Source organism: Strix aluco, chromosome 10, assembly GCF_031877795.1.
Source record: "Strix aluco isolate bStrAlu1 chromosome 10, bStrAlu1.hap1, whole genome shotgun sequence".
In the NCBI taxonomy this organism is placed as follows: domain Eukaryota; kingdom Metazoa; phylum Chordata; class Aves; order Strigiformes; family Strigidae; genus Strix; species Strix aluco.
The window spans coordinates 26,170,752-26,197,603 of record NC_133940.1 but is presented as its reverse complement, the minus strand read 5'-3'; the positions used below and the strand labels follow the sequence as shown (position 1 = coordinate 26,197,603).

At 43.8% G+C, this 26,852-nt stretch overlaps 2 protein-coding genes across 4 annotated transcripts; one reads left to right on the top strand and one right to left on the bottom strand.

The window, feature by feature from the left end:
* The first annotated feature begins 66 nt into the window (after positions 1-66).
* Positions 67-18,131, top strand: LOC141927624 (uncharacterized). Of its 3 annotated transcripts, XR_012624545.1 has the most exons (9): positions 67-226; positions 619-728; positions 1,657-3,627; positions 4,792-4,860; positions 6,393-6,470; positions 6,883-7,053; positions 7,607-7,695; positions 16,359-16,470; positions 17,807-18,131. XR_012624545.1 is itself a non-coding variant. In XM_074834803.1 (8 exons), exons 3-8 carry the CDS (start codon positions 1,754-1,756, stop codon positions 7,834-7,836), a joined length of 585 nt encoding a protein of 194 aa, XP_074690904.1. In that variant the 5' UTR covers positions 67-226; positions 619-728; positions 1,657-1,753; the 3' UTR covers positions 7,837-9,320. The 3 variants fall into 3 exon arrangements, 2 of the variants coding, with proteins under 2 accessions (XP_074690904.1, XP_074690905.1); XM_074834803.1 differs by lacking the exons at positions 7,607-7,695; positions 16,359-16,470; positions 17,807-18,131 and adding an exon at positions 7,696-9,320 and having other exon boundaries at positions 1,657-1,799; positions 3,548-3,627; XM_074834804.1 differs by lacking the exons at positions 7,607-7,695; positions 16,359-16,470; positions 17,807-18,131 and adding an exon at positions 7,696-9,320 and having other exon boundaries at positions 1,657-2,896; positions 3,548-3,627.
* On the bottom strand, positions 5,550-26,852 carry POF1B (POF1B actin binding protein). The gene is made up of 15 exons (XM_074834802.1): positions 26,221-26,852; positions 20,387-20,425; positions 19,815-19,916; positions 17,758-17,973; positions 16,330-16,460; positions 15,210-15,237; positions 14,162-14,236; positions 11,519-11,611; positions 10,575-10,688; positions 10,293-10,445; positions 10,061-10,171; positions 9,282-9,410; positions 8,924-8,997; positions 8,459-8,573; positions 5,550-6,737 (listed from the first exon to the last, which is right to left on the bottom strand). The coding sequence occupies exons 1-15, from the start codon at positions 26,695-26,697 to the stop codon at positions 6,732-6,734; spliced, it is 1,863 nt and encodes a 620-aa protein (XP_074690903.1). The 5' UTR covers positions 26,698-26,852; the 3' UTR covers positions 5,550-6,731.

The window sequence follows — 26,852 nt, the reverse complement described above, 5'->3', positions numbered from 1 at the left end:
AAGATGTAATAACATTTCAAGTAAACAGGTTACTTGAGGTATATTTATCAGACTATTGAGGGGAGAATATTGGGATTTTATGTGACTAACCCTTTAAAGTTACAGGTAACGTATTTGTGCTTATTTCTAAAATAATACTGACATTCCTTTGACATTTTTCCTTTGACATTTTTTTCCTTTAAGTGAAGAGAACATAAAGCTTCTCACACATGTTGGGAAAAGCCAGGTAGGTTTTGTCTTTTTATCTGTAATAAGAACAGCTTGCAAAATGAAATACTAAAAATATTGCTATCTTAATTTCCCTCTCCTTTTAGAGTACTTGAATTACGACATCAGTAATAGATTAACAACTGTAAGCATATAATGTGATATTAAATGAACTTTTCATCAAGGATTTCCAACGGGCTTTTGTCCAGTGGGCTCGTAGGTTTTGCACTAAAAACCAGAAGTGATGCAGACATGAACCTATTCATGTGGGTTTTGTTTATACTACTTTTTTTTTATATGCCCAGCAATCAAAGGAGGAGGCTGTAGCATTCAAAAAAATCTTGGAGATTAAAGTTGTGGGGTTTTGACAAATTTAATGCTTTATTCCTGAATGTTGTATTGAATATATAGACTGAAGGAGTTTCTTCATAGCAGACTGAAGATGATCGTTCTGACTCTGTGACAAAGCACACATCCGTGCTGGCTCATTTTTCCACCCTGCAGAAGGACGGAATAATCAGGTACTTGAGTATTGTGAACATTTTCTGTAGCCAGATTTGTAGAAAGACTTAATCCCACATTGCCGAAGCGTCCATCACAGTTCATGGGGTACAGAACAGGATGTGGGGGCTAGAAATGACAGAAATTAGACTTTTGGAGAGCCAGCATTTTAGATAGTATATGAAATCTGGGCATAATGCGTTTAAGCATTGCACTCAGATCATGTTTTGATACATGTTATTGTTAATTCTTGGTATTTACTGGTGAACTATATTAAAATTTACATCTTACAGTGTATGTTTGAAGTAGTGTTTCTTCCAAGGAATGCAGTGAAAGGCTTTGACCTTTACATACCTGATAGTTTAAAATTATGTACGTGGATTAATTCTTTCTGTGATGAACAGTTGTTCAGGTGGTTGCTTAGTTAAAGTCAGTGAGTGGTATCTACTGTTAAGAGCGTGGTACACTGTGGGGCATTGGTTTCGTTACCTAGATTTGCTATTGTGTATCATTTTTTCTTGCCCTAAAACCACATACCGTAAAGGGCACAAAAATTTTTTTTAACATATTTAATGATAGAAGGTAGATGATGGGTGCTGGATAAAAGTTTAATTCATTCACAGCTTCAGCATTATATTAATGAATGATTAATTTCTGTAACTTTGTATTACAGAAGTTGAAATTGGAGTTGAGGTTTAACAGTCTCTTAAGTCCACCTGATGACATTTCTTTTTAATTAGGGAAAAAAGTCATATTCTTGGAACATGAAAATCTGAGAGGAACATGTTTTTCAAGATGTGAGGGAGGGAATAGTGGTTGGAAAAAACACAACCTTGTCCCCTGTGAGGTCTCAAGATGAGTTGCCACTTTTCTTCGGCTGGCTTACGCATTAGCATTTTGAACGTTTCTTTCTTTATATTAATTGTTTGTCTCCTCTTCTCTTGGCAGCGTATGGACAATGCAACCTAACTAAGAAGGACTGTGAAAACAAGGTCTCTCAAAGAGAGGAAAAGCCTCAAGACTTAACCCACACAGGTTAAGGTTAATGGTTTACTACCCGTATGTTGTTAAATTTGAAACAGTTCAAAGAAGTAAGTTTGTCAGACTTTTTGCTTGAGCAGTGGTTTCAAAATTCAGTAGCTTATGTTACTGCTGGGTGAGCGTGTGCTGCAGCTCGGCCCTTTGCTGGTTCTGTCCAGTGCTGCTTAGAGTTGATTACTTGAGGCTGGACTTAACGTGTTGTTCTGCAGTTTGAAATTCCTGCCCGTGCTTCTGCTCCTTCTTCCAGCACTGACATCTTTCTGTAGAGCTGTGGGTGTCAGAGCTTCCTATAACTGTCCAGCTGGATGGTGAATAGGCAAAGGAGTGGGGTGGAAGATGTTAAGAAGGCTCTGGTGGTTTAAAAAAGAAAAAAGTAATACTGGGATGGATGGATGGAAGGAGGAAAGAATCAACAAGGCCTGTGCGGTGTGTTGCAGGCAAGACATTGGGGCTGTGGAGGAGAGGGTGTAGAAGTTGGGGTTAGAGAAGGGGAAATAAAGGAATGTGCCTGGTAGATGAAGAGAAACCTGAGAGGAAGTGGTGTTACATGCCATGCTCTTACTTTGTGTATGTTTGAGTAATTTAGGATCTTTCTATATTTCTCTTGTGTATGTATTCATCCAAGAACACTCAGGTAGAACCTTGTTTTTTTCCTCTTTTTTACCTCCTACAGCCGTGTTTCCCCAGTAACTGAAATTCTGTATTAAAGCAAGCAGTTGGCTCGTATTCTTGACAGAAGGTTTTACTAGAAAGTAGCATTTTAAATCTTCACCTGAATCCTCAGCAGTTCGAGGCACAGTTCCTAGATTCTTTTCAGTACATTTTCCCAGTAAATATTTAAGAGAATTCATGATGGCTGTTGTATTGTTACCATGGAGGTGTCATGATTTAAAAAATGCTTCATGTCAAATCACAGTAAAATTTGTATCTCAGTACTTCCACAGATCCCTGCTCTGTATAGTCTGTACTTCTGCCCTGCCTGGCTCCCTCCCCTGAGCTGGCAGCAAACCGCCTTCGGTTCCCCTAACAGATGAAGCCTTTAGGATGGGATGAAGTGCTCTCCAGGCAGGACCTGCTTACTCATTTTCAAAGCAGATGAGCTCCTACGTGGTGGTAGGAAGCAGGTGAAAGAGAGACTCTACCACGTGTAAGCCTTGCAAGTGTTTTGACTCCAGTGTTGAATTGAATAACAGCTGGTGGTACTGTATTTCATTACTTGTCCTGAACACTGGGAATGGTCTCCCATCACTGCGGTGAAGTTGCACGATCTCTGTTCTTTTAGAGGTGCTCTTTAGTAGATGTGATCATCTTTCACGCATACACGCCTTCCTTGTCTTGCTTTTGCCCTATTTTCAGAAAGGGCTTTGAGCTTTGCTGTGAAAACAGTCCTGGCTTGTCAGAATTCTTACCAATCGGCCCCTCAGCAGTGCGAGCTGACAGGGTGCGTGACCTTCCCCAGCACTGGTGATGGGGTGTCGCGCCACAGTGCCAGGAGTAGGGAAGGTGCCGTGTGCTGTGGGGCTGGTCACTGCTGGGAGCACAACACCGAGGAGGTCCAGCTGGTTTTGATGTGTTTGGATTTCTCCTCTGCCCACTCCTGCGGTGCTGTACGTGATGTACAAACACATCATGGTTGCTTGAGCAAGCAGAGAGTTTCACAAACATGGAAGGGTAGCTCTAAAATGTCAGATTCGTTTACTGTGGCTTTTAATTTGAATGACAGACTTCGGAACTCCTAAAAGCCAGGAGTGCTTAAAAGTGATTCATGTCTTGATCATCTGTATTTTTCTTTCTTCAGGTTTCAGATGCCCACAATTAAAGGTAATGAAATTGAGAGAAAATACGGAAGAACGCCAGCAGAGTGCTCTCAAGGTCAAGGTGAGTTACCTTGATGTGCTATTCAATGTCTACGTCCACTCTTCAGGCAGAATGCTAGAGATGTCAGTAACTTCTGAACCAGGGCTCTCTGGCTTTTATTTTACAGCTGAGGCAGAGAAACTGTTCCCACATACTGAGTTGTGTGGAAGAGTCAGTAGTAGAAAGCAGAAGCCAGTTCTCTCCTGCTCTTCAGTGCAAGAACAAGAAAGGCCATGTGCTGTCAGATCTGCTCAGGCAGTGAGGCTTTGTTTAGTAACTGTTGATAAAGACAGTCAAACGGGGCAGTATGGATATTGTTGTAAATACATGAAGTAAATGCTGTCTTTGATTTTTCTGGTTTGTTCCTGAAAAAATGTAGAAGGCTTAGTGGACCTACCTGAAATTGAGGTGAAAAGCTAACTAATGTGTACTGTTTATAATTAGGGCAATAACTAGCATTTACAGAGATGAGTGGATGAGAAAAATGTGTTTTGTAAACTCCAGCAGAAATAATGTTAGGTAAATTGGGTTCTGCTCAACAGAAAAGAGGCAATAGCCAAGATTACAGCAAATAACATGTACTTTTATAATAAAAAGTACTAAATTTGCTTTTGAAGAAGTCTGATTTGAAAACAAAACCAGCCCCAAATGGCCATTATGTTTCATTTACTAGCTTTTTGACTAGTATCTATTGCTTCATGTTATCTGTGAGTAAAATGTGGTGCTACAGCCATCAGCGCTGCGGCATTTACAGTGTACAGAAGTCTTAAAATACTCTTACCAAGCCTTAGAGCAGCTGATCCTTGCTACACAACACGCTATTGACACCTGTCTTTCCCGATTGGCAAACTGGTTTTTAAATACGATGTCCGTTACCCATCTCTTCAAGTACGGGGAACAATCAAGTGTTTCCAGCTTTACCATCACACCAGCTGTACATGCAGAACAGTTCATTTGCCTGATCTTGGCCTTTGTTGTGAAATTCCACCCCCGGCCCAACAGCCGGGGCCCGTTTCTGTCCTGTAAGGCTGGTCAGTGCCTGCGCTACGCTCTTGCATGGTCCCAACTCTTAGTGAAACGCTGGTCAGTGCTGCTGGGTGGTCAGTGAATGCACCCTCCCACCCTTGCAGTGGCTGCAGAGCACATGGTGTCCCTGTTAATAACTCGTGTTCCTGCTCTTCGTAGCTTCTTCTGAGCGGTTTGTGTGACGCTTCTGATGAGTCAAGCCCAGCTGAGATGGTGGCAAAGAGCACAGTAAGTCAGCACATCAGTTTGCGTCTCCTTCCGTCGGGGTAACTGCATGGTTATGCACAGGTAACGGTGTGATGGCATCAAACAAGTGCCACATTCCTCCTCTTTCATTTGTTTTTATCATTTAGGTCGCCAAAGGTGAAAAGTCATTAGATGACAGTGTAACTAACATTATTTATTGGGACAGAATACATTGACAGTGTTCTGTGTCAGTAGCATGTTAACTGTGTGTGTATGTACCTTCTCTCTAACTGCTGCACACAAACGAGTGGGTTATTTTAGAATCTATTACTGATTTCAGAGGGGCAAGGCACTCCTCATTCAAACAAGGATATTTAATTTTTAACTAACGAAAACCTCTTTCTGTAGTGCTAGGCTAAAGTCATTGTTGTTTGATGGTGCAGACTCTTGCCTGGCTTCTGCAGGCCCATCTGGGGTGGCTACACGTGCTGGGAGCAGGTTTTACACTTGTCCCTTTCTCCCCGTTATGAAGAGCATGAGCTTGTCTCTGACATCGCAGCATTAACCGCGTGCAGGGCTGGCAGCAGGAGCAAGGAAACATGACTCCGTTAGTTGTAAAGATGCATTTAGAGGAACGAGTTGTCTAAAGAAAGGCAGTATCACACCACCTGAAACACCCCCCTCCAGCCTATCACGTAGACACGAGCTGTTTCCAGTACAGACAGACGTGATTCAGGAAGTTTACTTGGGTTTATTTCAGTTACACATAGCCTACAGCCTTTTATCACCATTAAACATTGTCTATATGTATTATTTGTGAAGAGAAATACATGTCTGCAGAAATAAAGCAAAGCAGGAACCCCATGATACAGAGCTAGCACCTTTTGATTGCGTAGCTTAAAATTTCCCCTCTGAGTCTCTGGACAGTGTTGCTTAGACAACTGCTTAATTATTAATACCAATTAATTCTGAGAGAATTTCTGTGGTCCTGCGAGGAGCAAAAATTGTAAATGGAAGGTTGGTCTGATAATGAGATTTAGTCTATGAGCTATTTTCATACTAAGCTTTTCTATATAAAAATATACCAAGTTCTTGAAATTTTCAAGCACAGCAAAGTAAATACTTGTGACTGGTTTGGGGGCTTGTAAAGGTTCAAGCTGAAAATACATCAACTCTGAGGTCAGTAACATTCTTTAAAATTAGCATTTGCCCAGTAAGGTCACTGAACTCAATAACTGGTATTTGCCAATTCAGTAGCTAATTTTGAGGAGTTGTTTATCTGGTATAAGTTATTTTCCTTTGTGTTTTAGCTTCCCAGACCTAGCAGGTGTAAGGTCAGCGCTTTCAGTGAGGTATTTGAAAGTTCCCCATGAAGGTTGTTCCTGGGGTTTCCTTCGTTAGACAGTAGCAGATGGAACAGCCATCGGGGAGTCTGTCCTGAAAGCAGCCATCACTGTGTGCGGGGCTTAAACGGGCATCGCTCTCACTGCTCGGCGTGAGGAGGTAGGACAGAGGAATAGGGACGATAGTATGAAGAGGAAAAGGTTTCAGACATCTTCCTTTTGTCGCTTCAGGACTGGCTGAAGAACAGAAGTTGCTCATGTCAAGAACGGAAGCGCACAGGAGCGTGGCGTGCCGCTCTCGAGCGAAAAGTAAGTGTGTGAAAAAGTACAAATAACGTTTGTACCCCAGTGTTAGTGGCAGATTATGGACGGGGTGACGCAGTTGTTCGTGGTGAGGTGAGGCAGTGCTTGCCATCGTCATCGTGCTTCCATGTTCTTAATGGAAGGACTTTTCCCCAGCCTTTCCCACTGTCAGACTGAACCTTTTTTTGGATGCGAAATAGCAGAGAGTAAAGCAGTTTTAGTCATCGTGAACTCCTCTGAGCAGCTCTGATGGCTTAGAGATTTCTTTCATTCCTAAAAGAAACAAGCAGCTTGTTAGAAGAAAATACACATAAGAAGAAAATACACAAACTTACTTCTGTATATAAACCAAAGCTGCCTGGTCTATAAAGCATGTCTGGTTTAATGATCTATTTCTCTTCTGTGTTTGGCTGTTCAGGTGTCCCAGGCGGGCAGCGAGGCGCAGCCCCTCAGCGCTGGACGTACCCCTCAGCTCTTGGCCAGGGGCAGGTGTCGGAGCTGGTGCCACTCCCTGGCTCCGGGAAACACAAACCCAAGGACAGAAGCATTTTTGTACTTAGGAAAACAACCAAGAACAGGAAGTTACCAGGTACCTAAATCGTAGATTATTATACCATTTCTACTGTAAAAGTTTTCTCTAACACAACTAGGACTGACACTGAAAGCACTGAACGTTTCAGTACTTTCACTTGCGCATCAAAGGACTGAGCATGATAACTAATCACTGTTTGAAAGACACGTACAGGCTACTTGCTTTCAGAATAAACCCCACACTGTGCAGATACCTGTCAGCATTACTATTCGATAATGAACGCAGATAGAAAGATTTGGCTGAGAGTACATAAACACAGAAAAGTACTCGTGGCGTAAAGGTGGAATTGGCACTTCTCAAACTTATCAAGTTTATCTTGCAGCAAATCAATTTTGTTTCAGCTGGAACTTGCACTAGGGATTGATAGAGACCTTGGGAAACTTAAAATACAAACAGTTCTCATTTGTTTAATGATACTGATCTCTTCAAATGCAGAGTACACTCATCTTTTCCATTTTTTTATAATGAAAATTATGGGTAACTTTTCAAGTAAGCTAGGAGAGAGAGTGGCATTTCTTTATTACTGTTTAATTCCTTGACATCTCCCTAGGTTGCAGTGCAACTGGATGAGTTTGAGATCAGTAATAAACTGCTGCTTACCAGAGACCTCTACCTTTTGTTTCCTTAACCCTACTCCAGGTAACACAGCCTCTTAGAACTCGCCAGATGTTTTACCCTTCATCTACCCGGCCTGCTCACTTCATTGTCTTGCTCTTGGTCACGTTCCCCACAAAGCCACTTGCTGAACCCGTGGTGCCCTTGTTCAGAACGCGGGGGTAGGAACTGGCCCCACTGATCTCTCCTAAGCCTTTACCTCCTGGAAGACTTGGCAATGTGACCTCGTGCCCTGTAACGTAAATACCTTCTGCAGTCCCATTTTTCTGTTTTTACTGTGAATCGCTCCTTACCATGCCACCACTCTTCTGCATTTCCTGGGCTAGTCACTGCCCTGCCTCAGTGTAAGTTTCAGGGACGTGGCAGTTAATGTATTTCCGTAGTAGTTTGGAGTCATTACTAGTCCTGGTTCAGAGGAACGCTGCCTGCCCTAAATACTCCTTCACCGGCGAGCACAACCCGGAAAAACCTCCCGCCCGAGTGACTCGCCGCAGCGCGATACAGGCAGAGGCTGCTGTTAGAGCAACGCCACTTCCTTTGTGACAGGCAATTCCGTGACAGAGAAAACAACAGAAGGTTATTTTAGTTATACTCCACCCAACAATTAGTGCCCTCTCACAAGAGACAGTAACAGTTCCTGGACTTTCATCTGTCACTTTGCTTTTTGCAGCCCAGTTAAATGAACACTACAGCTTTCTCTCGGTGTTTTGGCTCATACTTTCTTTGAAGTTAAACTGCGTACTTGGGCATGGCAGAGACTGAACAGTCAATCCCTGGGTGAACTTACGTGTTTCCATATCTCGCCAGTCCTTTCAATTACGATAGTTTGGGATTTATTGACAGGCGACGTAACCTTGTAGTCATCAGAGAGCAGACCCAGAATAGGATACTGATTCCGGTACCTGGAGGAAGAAGAGTTGCATGCCTGTAAACTGCAGTCCCGTGGCCAGATTACTCTGATCTCACCCCAAAGTCCTCCCAGTCATTAATCCCCTGCCTGTCACTAGTAACTAAAAGGCTCATACAGGCTTTTAAATGTCCCTCGATGCTGGTTGGCCACCCCGCCACTTGCTCGTGCAGTGCTCAGCACTGAATCCTCCCCACATGGCAAAACCTGTCTCAACTTGTTCCCCCTTTAAGTTAAGTTGAACAGGCAAGGTTAAGACATTTGCAGGAATAACTTGGTTAACAGAGGCTGTACAGTGGGAAATCAAAAGGATGTATTTTCAAGAAAGGTGAATAACTACGTTACTTCTTAGTGATGATAGCTGTTACACCAGGGGACTGACTGCCTGATAATTTCTCATGCTTCAATCTGAAGAGGTCCTGAGAAAATCAAAAGTAAACATTCAAATGAAATCATGTTTTCTGAAGTATTAGTTCACTGAAGTCACAACAAAATATTTGCAGAAATTCCTCTCAAAGAGTAGCCCAAAAAAGTCTGTCCTTCTGAAAGACTGGCAGAGGAACAGCATTCAGTTAAAAAAAATCCTGACCCCAATTCCTGAACCAGGAGAGTACGAGTGGCCTCCTAGTAGGTTCCCACCACCCAGTAAGTGGAGGCTTAAACATAAAAATTCTCAGAAGAGAAGTAAGTTGTATTATTTTACCTCTTGCTGTTGTTTAATAAAAGCATCTTTCTCCTCCAACATGGATGTCAGTTCATGCAGCCTTATTTGCAGGTCACTGTTACTTCCTTCTCTCCTTGATATATCTTGCTGGAATTGGCACAACTGAGACTGCAAAAGACACGTTAGGAAGAGGAGGAGTTTGGTGCTCCTTGCAGGTGACCTGTCAGTAGGTATCTAGGACTCTGGATGTATTTTTTCATTAAAATAATGAACAGTAAGACCCAACCATTTTCAGATAAGACTGCTGGGTTGCACAGTAAATTCAGAGAGTGTAAACTGGACTGAATTCTAGCCAGTATCAATTTAACCATTTTATAAATCAGTGAAACTAATACAACACTGAACAAGTTGAACTGGCTTCCAGGGTGGTAAAACACTACTACAGTGATTTGAATGAGAGATGGTTCCTACATACAGTTTTGACTGGGATTTATTTTTGTTTTCTGTTGGGGGTCTTTTGGCTAGTTTCTTACTTTATCGGGACACACAGAATATCCCTTTAGGAAAGACTGCTAATCTGATTGCTCCACAGTTTCTACATCTAAGGAATTGCATTTTTTTTAAAAATCACAGTTTCATATTCTACCGTAAGGGTTTCTGAGCCATCATTAGTGTCTATGTATAAAGTAACTGCAGAGCCAAAAGATACCTCAAAAGTACCTACGGTAGATCTTTCCTGTTCCTTAATTTAAAAAGCAGCTGTTTACATGCAGTCGTACAAGGTGAGGAATGCACACACACCAAGTTAAACAGCTTACCCTAAGACTGCGGATCTCACGATCTTTGTCCTCTCTCAAGTTATTGATCATCTCTACGTAACGGCTGGAGAGCTCATCTGTGGTGGTCTGTAGTGTTGGATTAGAGCAGGTCTACAGAAAACGAAGTATTTTTTTATTTTAAAAAGAGGGGTTTTGTCATTCATTTTCATACATTAATGCACCTGTATCTGTGGAGAACAGCTGTTGAACAGAGAACACGTGAGCCTGTCACCTGCAGCCTGAGGCTCTGGATCTCCTGCTCCAGGGCCCGCTTGCAGTACTCCAGTTCCTTGAGCTGACACTCCTTCTCCCCCTCGCTGAGCCGCAGCGAGAGCAGCTGTTCCTCCAGAGAGCGGCATTTGGCAGTACTCTCCCTGAGTCCTTGCTGGGGAGCAGAGAAGGGGAAAGAATGGATGGGGTTGTGTGAGGAGATCACCAGGATACTCCAAGGCCAGCACACTGGCTAGTTTTTGGCTGACATGTAATTACACTGAAAATAGGTTTTTAGATTTACCTGCTGCTGACGATTATTCTCTCTCAGAGAAGTCAACATAGTTTCATATTCTTTTACTTGAGAATCTTTAAAAGCCAAATCCTTCTTAAGTAAGACACTGTCAGATTCTAACTTCTGTAAGACAAAAGTGTTTACGGTCAATAGCTGCAATATTTCAGTAAACTTTTCCCATATTCAGAGTGCAACATACGGAGTCATTTGTGAGGGATGCTTTAGAACTGAGAAAATCCTCCATTTCCTTAAAGCTCTGGGCTTTTAACCGCACAGCACACAGCTGCCCATCGCTGGAGGATCTGTGGCTTTGTGTTGTGGTAAGCACAGGGATCCCAGACACTGCACTCTCAGCCTGTCCCAGAAAGAATTCTTTGTAGCTGTTAAACCAACAAAACCCCCAAAGCGAAGAGCACTTCACCGCCTGGTTCTGCGGTGAAGGTGACAGTTCCAACTCCCCTCTCCCCTCCCTGTGCTCTGCATTTCACAGGAGAATGCTGTGAGCTTCGCAGCGGGGCTGAGCGCCGGGGCTGGGGTGGGAGACATTGGAGCTTTGCTCAGGGTGATTCTCTGGGGACCCACAGGGGCCCTCGGGGCCACCAGCAGCTTCCTGGGGAGCGAGTGGAACGGAGGGAACAGCCCTTGGGGTGAACCCGCAGCTCCAAACACCCACACACCGCACGGTCTAGGGATGCGCGGTGTACGCCAAGGCAGAGCTTGACATCGCCTTTCCCTCAGCGGGGTCTCTTCTTCCTGCGGAAGTATTTGGGTTTTTAGGCTTCAACAAACCTCATCCACTGTGCGAATCGTGCAAGTTCACTAATGAACCAGCCATTTCCACGGAAAGCACCTACAGCCCGGGCTTCACAACTTAACATTTCATCATAACGGACTTTCTACTGACGGGCAAAAACCAACGGATGAGGCCGTGGGAACTGAAAAATGCAGCTTACCCCCAAGTCGTCCTGCAGGTGGCAAAGCTCCTCACGTAAATTTTTGAAAGTGGAAAGCACAAGTCTCAAAGATTTATCCGATGTCACTCTCATCTAGGAGGGGAAAAAATGAAAATGTACACTTCTGATTACTGAGTAAGCTCAGTTTACAACGTGCTTGACAAGAGGTAGAAAACTGCTATACAGCTAAAAATAACTTCTGTCTTAGAAGTACTGCATGGCATTCTTGGAAGCACCCACAGTTTCTACAAAGAAATAAATTTTCATGCACTTTGTTCTGCAAATGGCAGTTTTTGAATTACTGCCTCGTAACACAGGATAATATTTTTTAAATGGAAAGAACAAGAGAATAAAGAACAAACTGAATTTGTACACCAATAAAGGGGAAAACAAATGTGTTAATATTGCACAACCATTCTTTGAGCGTTCAAGAGCTTTGTCACTTAGACTGATTTAAAAAAATTACTACCCTACCTGAGGAGCCACGGAGGAATGAGACATCATCTGTGAGATCTGGCAAAGCACACTTTCAGCCCAAGGGCAAGAGAATTTAATTAAAATTTTTAAAAATTTAAATAAGAAAAAGCCATACAACCAACTCCTCCCTTTAAAAGGAAAAAGATCCCAAGATTAAAGGAGTCAACTGGATGAAAAGGAGAGGCAGTAGCACACAGTAGCCTAACACTGTTCTCTGCGTGTTAACAGCTGTGTATTGATTCATCCTGAAACACCAACTGTTTCATTTCATGATACATTTCTAAGATTTGAAAGAAGAAAAACAGATTTTTGAAAGAACACACCAAGGAATTCCTCAAGTTTTGACTCATCTGGAAGGGCTGAATATTCTGTACAAAAGATGTGTTTTTCACTATCTGGACAGAAGCGAAATCCTCCTGTCTGTTGCTCTTCCTCCGATACCTTCCCTTGACTTTATTTGTCAATCACTCGAGTTGAAGAAAGCTATCAAGATCTCCAGCAATGTGGTGATTAGCCCCTGTCCTAGTTTTTTATCCCCCTGGTGCTGTTACATGACTCAGGATTCAAAAACATTTCTAATGTAACTAACTCACCTGTTCTTTGTTTTTTCAATTAAAGGGGAATTTCAGTTTTGACTTAATGGTTTTATTGTGAAGTATATTGTAAGAGTAAATTGGAAGGAGGAATTAAGTCAAAATGGTTGAATTTAGACTAGAAAAATATAAGTAAATCCCCACTAAGCAACTGCCTAGTGCTAGGGGTTGCTGATTCCAGGGGTGTCCTGTACTTCTGAGCACAGTTCTCCATGCTCTTGGACTCGAGCCTCGGGGCACACCCGGCAGAGTCTTTATCTGAGCAGTTGGACAGCTCACTCAGAATCCTGCTGGGCTGTAAAAACAAACCCCATGTAGCTCTGTCCAAGAGGCCTGAGAGCACACTGAGCGGGTGCTGACAAAATCCGGTTCCCCAAAGGACATTTTGGCTGCATTTTCTTGAAGCACAGGTGTGAGAATGTAAAACCAGCTGGACTTACAGAAAGCAGGAAAGACCCGTTTTGGCTCTTTCACACAGGTGAGCTGAGCCAGGTTCCTGGGCTGGTGTTCTAACACGAGCTTATGAAGTATTTTGGTGTCAGTGTCCACTGTCATTGTAAAAGAATCACAGAATAACTCGAGTTGGGAGGGACTTGGGAGGTCACGTTGTCCAACCCTCCTGCCTAAAGCAGGATGAGCCGTGCAATCAGACACCGCTTCATTCAAAGGGATTTTTCTACCAGGAGGTGACTGGAAGCTGCAGCTCCCAGGGGGGATGAGGTGATCCCCACCCCAGGGAGAGCAGAGCCAGCCAGAGCTGCTGAGCACGCGGGGGTGGGATCCTGCTCTGACACGCCTCCGTGCCACAGCGTCCTGGAGCCGACACTGGGATTCACGCTGCAGTGCTGATTTAATGCTCTGTCACAGGCAGGGGCCGACTCCCAGCAGCTTTCAGAGCACTTCGTGAAGGGGCCAAGTGCTTTTCTAAAACACACACTGCAGTGGCGCAGGGCTGGGGAGCCACAGAACAAACCCCCGTGATCAGAAGCGTGGAGCCGCGGTGCCTCAGAGCCAAACCCTGTGGCGAGATGGCTGCGGAGCTGAAGAGCAAGAGCACAACTGACACAACGGAACCAAACCCCAAGTGGTTACGTGTCGTTACCAAATGTCATGAGCACGCCTCAGAACCCAGTGCTATGTTGGAGGTTTTTAGCCGAACGTTTGTAGAAGGTGAGACCTGAGTTACAAGCTGGCGATTGATACCCAATTCAATATCCAGTAAAGCACCTGCCATTTGCCTTTAGCTTTTGAAGTAAAGCATTGCTATACAACACAAAAAGATGAAATGTCTGTGTGCTCCTGTACCTGATCAAAAGCCAAGATGGTTTCCAGTGAAACTGCAAGAAAGCACCAGTAAAGCTCAGTTTAAAATACACAAGCAGTCTGTGGAACCAACTGCCACATGTCACTTGAAGCCACTTGTACAATCCCACACCCTCTACACAAAAAAATGGAATAAGCAGAATATAGAGCAAAGTATGTGATGTACAAAACCCCTGGCACGTGTAAGGCAACTTCCACTGTTTCAAGTTACTATAGGCTTCCACACACCTCCTCCCCCCCCCTCAAGTACCTGGAGGAGATAACGAATCTGCTGCTTTGTTGCCTCAGACAGTCCTTTGGGAATTAAATCTTCAATCTCTTCAGTCTACGCAAAGAAGGGAGGAAAGGGGAGACATCTTGATTAAGAATTTTGCCTGGTAGGTCATAATGTGGTTTCTTCATTAATTACACGTGTCTGCTATGAAAAACATGTTTAGTACAAGGCAAATAGGAATGAAAATAGATCAAAGTGTATCCAGAAAATTTCCAAAGTCTTATGTATGTGTGGCATATAAAAACTGAGATGAAGCGATACATGAAGCATATATTCAAATCACTTAGTTTAACATTTATTTTAGAAGCAGTATTCAAAACAATCCTCTCTCAAAAAATAAAAGCTGACACTAAAACAACTCCCAGCAGCTTATGATAGAAGCAAATCTCCTGTTTCTAAACAAAGAAGACTGTCAAGAAACTAAAGATGACCGATGTGTCACAGGAGATACCACCACTGATTAAGTGGCATTGCTTCGTGCAATATCATCCTAGACCAGTATTTCTGCCATAAACACTCCACCATGAAAGAGAACGGAGGTGCTGCTGATGCTGTCACAGCCCAACTCACCAACGTGAGCTTTCTGTAGACACGGGCAGTCTGTTCCGCCAGCTCACCTCCCCTCTGCAAGAGGCAGGAGGAGCCACTGCAGCGCCTGGCAGCACACGCTGCTGAACAGCAGCTTTACTGGCAAGAGTGAAGGATCCTTTGAAAATACACGCAGCCGTGTAAGTGTTTTACAGTGAAACCATTATTGGCACAACAGGAAAGACGCAAAATTTGACTCTCATACTGGAATAATGCAAATTATTAAAGTTTCCTTTCAGTATTATCACATTTGCAAATACATGCCTAGCAGTAGGTTTCAGGCTCTGAATGTTACTAACAAGCAGGAATCATTAACCAGCAAAGATCCGCATCCTTTGTTTAAGCTGGCTTGGCTTAATTTTCCTGGAGATCCACACCATTGTTATTAACACTGCATGTCAGGGAACGGCTTGATGGGAGCATGCCTGATGCTTACCTGACATGTAAACTCAGTGTCGTGGTTCCTGTAAAACAGAAAAAATCCAAGGGACCAATTAACAGGAAGCTTCTTGAGAACTTTTAAGAGTTCTTGCCCGCATTCACAACTACTAAAAGATTATCTTTAAAATACAGAGCAAGAAGGTTCTTTATCAGATGAAGAGCTGTCCCCTCCCTTTTAAGGTGGTAGGCGACACAGGTTGTTGAATATGACTCCACGCAGAACTATCTGAAGAGACAGGAATGCTAACAGCAGGACAGCTGACACAGCCAACCATCTCCATTTCTTTGGGCAGTTATCCCAGTTATGTTCGGTTAATTACATTCTTAATTGGCTGGGTCATGGTTTACCCAGATAAATAATGGTTTACCCATAGTTCTGCTATGCCGCAATATACTGACATGCCCGAGGTGTTTACTTTGCAGTGTCAGGTTTTCTTTCTGTGATGCTTAAATTCCACTTTTCCCCTCTACGGGACCATTTTCCTTATTTCAGTGGGCTTGGCAAGCACCACTCGAGACTGGGAGTGAGGGGGGAAGAATGAAGCAGGTGAGGGAAGGGTAAGAACATCGTGAGGACTTGGATTAGTGGCTGCTGTGACTCTGCATTCCTTTCAAAGACCGTCTGTAGGGCTCTGCCATGTACACGCTTAACATCCCTTTGCATGTAGGAACTGGGTGTTACGCATTATGGCGGCCATCTGCTGATCCATGACGTTAACACCATGACAGAACAAAGGAAAGGGCAACGTGTTTGGACATTTGGGTTGTTTCTTCAGGATGTAATAATAAGATGTAATAATAGAATCGTATCATTAAATATATGTCAGAGCATGCTGTAAGTATACTTGTTTGTATCCCATGCAAACAGGCATGGGATACGTAATTCTTAATTGCATATTAGTCTAATTTGAAAAAGCATCAAGTTCAATAAATTTACTTGGCTTACAGCATTTTTATATCCTCAGCTACTCAGGAAATTAGATGAATGTGTAAAATAGCCAGTCAGTTCTAGTTGTCAGGGAAAAAAGAAAACCAACTTGCAAACAATACTGTCAGCTGTGCAACACCAGGATTTCTGGGGTGCAGAAATGACAGAACAGACGTAACGTCAGTACCTTCCTCCTATCTTTTCCACATGCTGTAGTAAACAACTGTACAAGTCGTTGGTCTTGCGGTTCAGTTCAGCAAGGAGCTCACCGAAGTAGCGGCAGTCCAGCTGGTCATTGTTTTCCTGAGAGCAATTCACCTGGCAGAAGGTATGCAAGAAGGTCATAATTGAGTTCCCTTCTTTGGGGTGAAAGCCGAACACGAAAATGCTACAAGTAGGATGGATTTAGTTTTGTTTGCTCTTAGTAATTTGCAATTTGTTTACATTGTTCTTTTTCTTGGTATTGAGTCTTCCGTATCTTTTGGTTTTCAGTAAACTATACATAAATAAATTACTTCCTGTACAACAAGATATACGTAAAGTAGTAGGTTCTACAGCAATATCATCATTGCAGTAATATGGAAATCGTTGAGAATTAGGAACTCTCATTAATAAATGTGCTTCTGTAGTGGTAGTGGATAAAACACCTGTGGGCAGCACCCAGATAAAACCAGGTGGGTGCAAGACTCCCCACTGCAGAAATGGTATTTGAGTTGCCACAGTTCAATGTTTACGTATGTGAACAATAAAAGAATTTCAAGGGCAACCCAAACTGAGCGAACCCACGTGGGTCCATGGAGTATCTGGCTGTGGAAGGTTCCGCGTAGGTCTAACCCTGAGGTCAGCACGTACGTTTGTCTTGCCACCTATACTCTGAACACATGGACAGAAGGGCCGCCACACTCCCTCCCCCAGCTCAAATTGTAGTATCCACCCACGACAAACCTCCTGCAGCCCCTGGAAGCTCCATAACTTGCAGCCTGCTATAAAATGAAGGGCAAAGGAAGCTGGTTTTGTGCTTCCAGTGAATCTCTGTCAAATACTTCTATATCAAACTGAAATATATTTGAAGTCCTTATTGATCGGTTTAGGTAGAAAGCAATCCTGAATTGATGTATGTCAGGTTTATAAAAGAATGTATCTTTTCTCCAAAACTAGAGGCATAAACCTTACATTACTCAATTGTACAAAGACTGACAGATGAAACCTGACTCAATCACTGGTAACACTCCCAGATAAAGAAAAAACCCCAAACAAACCAGCCAGACCTAACACGTCTAAAGGGCAACAGAAGGATGATCAGTCAGTACACCTAAGCGCGGTCTATACCAACAAGAAATAGGATACAACACCCAGAACAGGTTGGTTTAGGTTTTTTTCTTAACAGCATGTGAGAAACAGTTCTAGACAATGTCTGCAATCACAGCGTGTGAAGTTACCTGCAACAGACACACAAACTCTGCTGTTTACTTACAACAAGTGTACGGTGCTTAATTACCCTACTATGAGTTTGAACAAAGACTTTTGAGACTGGCGATTAGCAATTTTATCTATCTGTAAAGTTTTGTGCTCTGCATACAAAACAAAACCACCCTGTGAATTGTAAGAATCTTACCGGTTCACAGGTTTGAACTGTTACCCTCCTCACTGTATTTCCTCTGCAGTCATCGCTCACGGAGACTGGAATTATTTCACAAGGGCTACTGGTCTGGGTCTGTTGGCACTGGTGAGTGACTTGGGGCTGCTCGGAGTGCTGGTAGGGCTGGACAACATGGCACTGATCGGCCTGCTGGGGAACCTGACACTGCTGGGAAAACTGATACTGCTTCTCCTAGAAACAAGAATGGAGTTTTTTAAGCTGCTGGACACAACGAGATGGAAGCTTAATATGAATATAGAAATGAATGAAATGTGGTTTTGCATGGAAAGACTGATGACAGTTTCAGATATTTTAATAATCCTAATAAAATTGCTTTGTTTCAAACCGAACATGAGTTTGCCTCTCACTTTCATACTTCAAGGTTTTAAGTCATCAAGACCTCAAAGTTTAGGAGCTCCAAATGAAAAGCACAAGAGAGACACTTTTCCTGAGTTGTATGTTCCATGTTGTTACTCTTAACATACTCAGGCAATGGGGACCTCTATTACTTCATTTAAAACACACGCATACCCTGTTTCATTAAGCATTTTAGAGATTAAAAAAGAGTTGAACTCCTCAGTTTTCATTATTTCAGAAAAAAAAATTAGTATAGGAAATGGCTCAAGACATTTTCCTCTATAAATGCTTTCAGCAGTTCCAGATTCAGAGCGTACAATACAGAAGGGACACATGCCTCTTAGAAAAGTGAGGTTTACAAAACCACCTACCAAAACAATAAACTAGAAACTAGTTTACATTCCAGCCAAAACACTGAAAATTACTGATTTCAGCAAACTTAATTGTTGGTCTCAATCATGGTTTTCACACGTTTACTTCAAAAAATACACATTCTGCATCCAAGTATATAAATGCAAATCCTGCGGGTGATTTTGACTTAAAACTCACACTGCAGTTACATTTAAAAGGTTGGACCAACCCCTAATTCTGCACCAAAATCAGAGCACAGCGCCTGTGCTGCATCCGCATCCCACAGCGACACTGGGGGAGCAGAGCGAGGACCCAGGACTGACACCCTCCGATCCGAGGGGGTTTTACACCGGGTTTGGAAGGGGCTCCGCGCCTGGCAGCAGTGGGAGCACACTGGGTGCACTCTTGCAACACTTTCATTTCACCTGGAAGAAATCTAGCTTGCAGGGTCCAAGACCACAGTGCAGTGTAAACCAAAGAGTGATATGTGGTAGGAGACCGGAAAGTTTTCATCAAAACTACACTCCTGATTTGACTTAAAACTAGCTATACCCTGGGTAAAAAAAACCCAAACAAACAAAACAGAAGTAGAAATATGGTTTCCAGGACTAGACTTCACACTTTTTTTATTATTTTCTTTGTACACCATCTGTGGAAAGAAAGAAGCTATTATTCATAATTACCTCTTTCTTTTTTCCCCTTTCTGCTTCAGAGAATGGGTATCACACCTAATTTATCTATCTAAAATCCAGAATGGCATGAAAACTTCAGTTTTAAAAAGCAAAACAAAACCCAGGTAAGTCATTCTGAAATACCCTTAATTTCAAATTCTTTCCTGTTGAAAATAAGTGTTTCAGAGCAATAAAAAAGGAGTAATATTTTTGCTATTGACAAAACACCAATTCTAAGATGAAATTTCAGACAGCTTTGCCAAATACATTTTTTGAAGAATGAGTAAAAAAATAATTGTCTTTTCAATTCATTTTTTGCAAAAATTTTTATTGGTTGTTCTGTTGTGGAGTTACTGCAAGAAACTAACTCTCAGTCAATATTCAGATAGACTGAAAGTGCTAGAGCTACAACAGCAGTTTCCATTGTTAGTCTGAAATAATAAATTCTTAGTAAAAATATAGCAAGTGTTACAACTTGTGCTCTCTTCACATATGGAAATTATTTCATTTGAGAATGTCCTACACCTCAACAAGGCAATTCTCAGGTTGGCAGGAGTACTGCCCCCCCCCACCCCCCCCAAAAAAAAACCAACCCAGAAACATTAAATTTCTGCTACCACCTCAATTTTCTTTTAATATAAACAACCAACTTACTTGGTGGGGATTTAATAGCTCATATTTCCTTATTGTCTTTTCATAGATGACATTATTTCCAGGACAGAAGTTCCCTCCTCTAAGAAATGGGGATAACGGCTCCTGTAAAACATTTTAATAAAAACTCTCATAAATGTTGTCAAACAGTAAATTCAGAATTACTGTAATTTTGACTAAAAAATGGTAAGGGATTTTTTGTAATTTGAAGACACATATACTTCAGGATAGTTCTTTAAGATATGTACATTTGAGTGTATGTCCATTTGGAAACAAAGTGACTGTGCTTCCCTCTAGACAATATTTGAAATAAACATAGTAAGAGAGAGTTAGAAATTAATCTCCACTAGCAATACTAATGGAGCACATTACCAGAGACTTAACTGCTGAGAGGTGGGAAGCCCCACTGGCGATTCTGTAGTATTTTCAATGTCTCACCATCAGAGGTACAGGCCATGAGATTTCAAGCCACTGAGCATCCCCCGCTGGAGGTAGCTGAGCGCTTCACCAGATCGGGGTAATTAAGGGCAGAAGAGTTACACAAGCAGAACTCCAGCACTGAACATTTTTCCTACCTGATCAGGATTCTCGATAATGATCCTTCGAACAGTGCCCTGCAAGGAACAAAATAAGCAAAGATTCAGTGATTACTGTCCTTTAATCTCTTAAAACCTTTTACGCTCAGAGCTCAGGCTTACATGGATGCCCAAAGTAATCTAAATAGTCATCAGCTATAAACATACTGAGATCCACTGGCCACAATCACCTAGAAATGTTTTAAAGGTGGGGCCTTTCCACCCCAAAGGGAATAACCCAGATACAGCATGGCAGTACGCGATCTGTCACTCTCAGTTTTAAGAGTTTGTTTTTTCTCCACCACCTCTTGCAGGTCTGAGGAAATTGTCCTTATTTTCTGTAAGTGCTAAGAGAATAGGATATACATCAAAGTGGACATACTGGGCTTGGTCTTCAAGGATCACATGTCCCTATTCCACAGACAGTCTTTTACTTATGGTCTTTCACCTTACATATCAAGGTCAGCTGGGGTAAATAGATGTACATCTTGAACACTTCTTGTTTCACCAAGGGAAGACAATTTGGATTTTGCTTAAACACTGAAAAGAAAGGGCAGAGGAACTGCCAACAAACCACATCAGGTCACTCTCCAACACGCCAAGCAGTGGCAATTGTTTCAAAAAGCGGTCACAAAACTCTGTAATTGACACCTGATGTCACAGGGAACATTCTTGAATTAAAAATGCCTTTTTAAATTACAGAAATCTGTAAGTGGTAACAGTTTTGTTGATTTTAAAATAGATTTTTTCACTTTTTTTTTCCCCCCAGCACTGTCCACAAGCAATTGCAGACACTGGCTTCCATTTTGTGGAGCACCACCAGTTATACCAAATCGTTCACGCTGCCTGAAGTCTCCACATCTAGTTCTTTATCCAAGTAAGCAAAATTCCCACTGAATCTAAGGATCAGGCAATTGGTTAGTTTACAGCGTACTATTTATTCTTCCTCACAGTACAAACTTCCAATTTTCTTAACAAATCATTTCTTCCCTTAACCGTGGGCAGTGCTTGGGAAGTTTATATTGCTGCAGTTCAGTCTCAGAGACATACTTAACTGGGTACGAGCAGCTCTCAAGTAGGTCAGATTTCCAGCTGCAAACTGTTGCATAAGTTTAGGAAGCCTGAAGCGGTTTTCCAAATCTCCCAAGAGTGAATCATACATAACAGCATCAAGAAAAAGAAATCAAAGTAATAAAGAAATTGTTTTAGTGGCTATCATCGTAATTAAGAAATCTCAAAATTATAACTGCTGCAGAAATCTTAGAAAGCTGATTACTCCTCCTCCCACATGCTGTGTCCTTGAGGTAGGTCCGTCAAGGAAGGGAACCCACCAATCCCAACAGAACTCTCTGTATTGGGGCATAACACCGAAAAGAAACAATATGGACGTCTAGAACATACAGCCCAATTCCTACATCACACTGACACCTACAGAATTTGAACTAAAAAGTAAAATACTTTAAAAATGAATGCCCACAGGAACCTCCTTCACACCTGTTTGACAGCAGGCATACTCCTGTCTCCCAGTACCTCCTCACACCGCTGGCTCTGCCTGTCCTGGAGCCCTCCGGTGCTATGACAATCCATGGCAGAGCAGCAATTGTTCTGAGTCAGAGCTGACTACCATTGTATGGCACATGAAAACAAGCTGAGCATTGTGCATGAAATTAGAAGACATCAATTTACTGAAAAGTTGGGACAAACCTGCCTGAACTAAATCATGCTGCCACAGGGCTTTGGGATACGTAACTCACGCTGCCTAGTTGAGAGAGGATAACGCGTAAAATTATTTTATCTAGCTACCTACGTGTTCTCAGAGGAATACATTCAGAACTGAGAAGACTAGAGCATTAAGTTGAAATATCTTTTTACAATATTCAAAAGGACAGTCTAATCATATGTGGAATATTATACAGAACCTAAGAATGTTTTGCTTGGATAAAATTATGCTTATTTTTAGGATACCCAAACTCTTTCATTTCCAGAGAACTTTGATGCAGATACGTTTCCCTCTCTCCTCTACAAACAGGGATTTGCCTGCCCTTCCTCTTGTACCCGCCAAGCAGGCTGGACTTGCAACAGGCTGGGAACCGAGAAGCCAGAAACCCCGTGACTCTGTGCCAGCCCGGACTCCCCACAGGCAGCTCCCTGCCACAAGATGCCATCTCCAAGGCCTCCAGAGCTGCTCCCTCGGCAGCGCGAGTGCCGCAGGAGGTACGCTGCCACGGACAACAACCTTGGGCTATTTTCATTTTTCCATCATTCCCAAGGGGCACAGCTCAGGCTACTCTCCAATTTCCTACCATGCTTTGGAGATACAATGTTTTGTAACTGAGAGAAGGAAGAGGAGGGTGGGATTTTAAAGGGGAGAGCCCAGCGCTGTTGTGGATTTCAGTGGCATGACTGGGTTTAGGATTTATAACGGCCTGACCCGTTGTTCTGGGTCTACATTTATAAGGATAGTTTCAAAAGATACATGCTAACACTTTCATTATGACTGTTGCTACTCTTTTAGATTTTTAAATAAGATTTTAAAATTTTAAAATAAGCATTTGATAGATTTTTCAGTTATTTGACAGATTGCACAGTTATCCTGTGCAAATTTTATGCTAAAAACAATCAGTACACTAACTTTTATTTCAACAAGTTCCTCCTAGCTTCAGACAAACCAGCGATTAAGGTGAGAATTTAATCTATGTCAAAACCCTTTATCCATAACGTATTGTCTTGTTAATTACAAGCAATCCAGTCATCTAATCAGAATTTATGAGTTACATTTGGCAGCTGAAATACGGAAATGGCAGGCTACGTTTGAGGGCTGTTTCAAACAATACAGACAAATCTTACAAGCTGGTTAATATTACACCATTTTAACAAGGGTAGGCGAGAGCCCTGAGCACATCACAGAACTGAGCCCAGACATGAAAAGATCTTACAGAATTTCTCACATGGATAGAAAGCTCCTACAAAGGCTTCCAGGATTCTGCCCTCTGCACTGACAACAGACGTCTTGTGTGTGCCATTTCATGTATATTTTTTCATGGCCACAGTGAGAGGGTTCATACGTGTAAGCCATACTGGAAGAAAATTTATTCTAAACAACATTCTTCATTTAGATCAAGCAGACAAGAGCAAAATTTGCCATGAATTACTCCAAATGAAACTTGCCATGGCATTAAGTATAAAACAAACCAAAAAAAGTAAAGAAAAGTGAATCCTGAAGCACAAAGAAGTCATGTGTCCTATATGCACACACCAGTTTCAAATCTTCCCTCCAACTCATTAAAAACATACATAAACACACTAACCATGTGACTAAATAATAAGACTGTTTATCAACGGTGATGTAGACATCTGTTATCGTAAATCTACAAAAGCTCTGCAGAAATAAATTAAATATTGCTCAGAGATAGCCCTTTGCCTTATCAACAGTTTAAACTACAGCTCTAGGCTGCCATTAACTGAAAATTGTAGTGGTAAGTTAAAACATCTATGCGAGTTAGGTATCATATCATTATTCAGTTTATGCAGCTACATATGATCTGCTCAAAGAGCAACTGAATCAACTCCTTGAAAACTTCCTACACTCTTCCCAGCACTTCTGACAACTCCCATTCAGCACCACATACACAACTTCTGTCTACTCCCAGCCACCTTCCCCATTTGTTACTGTTTTCTTCTTTAATAACTTCCTAATAATCCTTATTAAGCACCTTCCCTCTCCACCATTAAAACTGCAACCCACACAAAGCCTGATCTGAACTACACCCTCTTTTGTCTTTAAAGCCTAATCCAGCAAAACACTTCAGCAAGAAATTTTCATCAGCACGACTTAATGGATTCAGTGACTAAAACAGTTGTTGACAATTAAACATACTTCGTAGAGCAGAGACAGCATTTGAGTCTATGATCAAATTGTTCATGTACATACTATCTGAGTAGAGGAAGATTAGGACTGCAGTATTTATTCTAATGAATATTTAATTAATTGAACGCAATTCAGACTATCATCTAGCCTAGTTGAGCAGATCACTTATCTGGGAGGTGAGAGACCAGTGTTTACACTCCTGCCCTTGCAAAAGAGGGATTAACCGCTTTGGTACAGCAGGAATGTGTCGTCCTATCCAAGTCACATAAAGCTATTAGCGAAGCCACTCACTTTACAGAATTTACAGAAGCCATCCTGCAGAGGCACGCAGCCATTGGACTATGCAAATACAGCTCTGGAATGAAATCAGACTTTGTATTGGTCTTAATCCGTCTTCTTTTTCATAATTAAATATTTTTATACCACAGAAGATCAAGTAAGAGTGACCTTGAAACAAATACAGGTTGCCATACTGAGTATAGCACACCAGTCCCACTTCTATCGATATTAATGACAGTCTAATAATGTATAAGACACACAAATGGTTAAGAAGAAATTTTGACCTGCTCTTCTGTATTTATAATCAAACCTGTTCTTAAGTCACTCGTTTCTAGTTTTGGTTTTAAGGTTTACTTAAGATATCAATGGTGTATATTTATATTAAATTCCATCAATACCTTCAAGCCATTCCCTGAATATACGCACAGCAACGAACCTGCTAAACTACATTGTGAAGGCTTTCAAAGCAAAGCTAAATGAACTCCATCACTTCCCTACCCGCTTACTCACGTACGTTATTAGCCTCATCGATTCAAAGAGAAGGGTGAAGCACACACACCTTTATATTACATTTACATGAGCAGCACCAAGAAAGCAGAAGTGTTTGTGTGGACATCCCATGGGTGGGAACCGGAGCGCCCAGCCTGCAGGAGCGGCAAACTGGGCCCCTGCTCCGGCTGGGGTTTTACTGCTTCATCGACAAAACGGGCAAAAATATAGCAACAGAATAAGGTATTTAGAAGTTCAAGTTAAAACAAAAAAACCCCACAAAACAACACAAAGAAAAAAAAGGCAAATTGGACTTGCCAAACAGGAAACAAATGTGGGATTGACCGATCCATTCGAACTCAAATGAAAAGGAGAAATGTCAAGGGAAATTAATTTTAAGCGTTCTAGATTCAGGGGTTGCTGAGGCACGAAGCTTTCCCTGCGCGGCGGGGCCGGGCGCGATGCCGTGAGCCGCCCGTTCCCCAGCGAGCCCCTTCCCGCCCTTCCCAGCCCGGCCGGCGCTGCCGAGGGCCGCCCCCGCCCCCTCATAACCCACTGCCCACCGTTAACAGATTAAATAAATCTGTTTATTTAACCCCTTTTTTAGTGTGTTTAACCCCGACGGGTGCGGGGCCGAAGGAGAAGCCCCAGTGAGGCCTGAGGGCGACCTGTTCCGCGGGGAGCGGCCGGGTCGCGCCGAGGGGCCCCTCAGGGCGGCGGCGCGCGGCCCAGGCCGGCCCTCCCCGCCCCTGCCCCCGCGGCGGGACGGAAGATCTGTGGGTTTTTTCCAAGAAAAACCCTTTTTGTGGAAGGACGGAGCGTTTTTAAAGGCCGTCGGGGGCACGCGACGTTGTCTCTCGGCTCAACCTGAGGCAAAGGACTTTTTGAAAGGAAAACCCGCGGGCGCGGGGCGGGTACCGACGGGCTCGGCCGGGCCCACCCCGCGACTGGAGACCCGTCCCGACCCTCCTCTGCGCCGGGCAGGAGCCCCGCAGCCTCCTCGCCCTGCCCGGCTGCCTCACGGCCCGGCGCCGCCTTTGCCCCCCCGGGCGGCCTTTGGCTTCGACGCCGCCTCAGCCCGGGCGGGAAGGGGGAAGCGGAGCCGCGGGGCGGGCGGGCAGCCCAGGCCAGGCCAGGCCAGGCGGGGGGAGCAGCGCCCCGGGAGGGCGGGCAGGAGCCCCGGCGGTCCCCGCCGTACCTGTTGCAGCGGGTCGCAGCCGGAGAGGACTTGCTGGTAACCGTGCGAGCACTCCAGCGGCGAGGCCGCCCGGGAGGAGCAGGACGTGCTCACCCGCCGGCAGCCCGGGCCGTAGGTCCGCACCCGGTCGTAGGCCACGCTGCTTTCCTGCTGCTGGGGCGCGGGCTCGAAGCACGGCAGCGGCCGCGGCTCGGGGCAGGGCGGCGGGTCCCGGCACGGCGGGGGCCGCGGCGGCGGCTCCGGGCAGGGCGGCGGGTCCCGGCAGGGCAGGGGCCGGGGCAGCGGCTCCGGGCAGGGCGGCGGGTCCCGGCAGGGCAGGGGCCGGGGCAGCGGCTCCGGGCAGGAGAGGGGCCGGCGGCCGGCGGGGAGCGTGCTGTAGTGCTGCTGGCGGCGATAGTAGTGGTGCTGCTGGTGCTGCTGCTGCTGCAGATGCGGGGGCAGCGTGAGGGGCTGCAGCTGCTGCTGCCCCCCGAACATCCCGGGCTCGGGGACCGCTGGCTCCGGGCGGCGGAGCGGGGCGGCAACTGCAGCAGGGAGCCGGGGCAGGACGGCGATTAGTACCTGCGGGAGAGCCGCGCCTAGGGCGGGACACACCTCCGGGCGGCAGAGCCCCGCGGCCGCCTCCCCCTCCG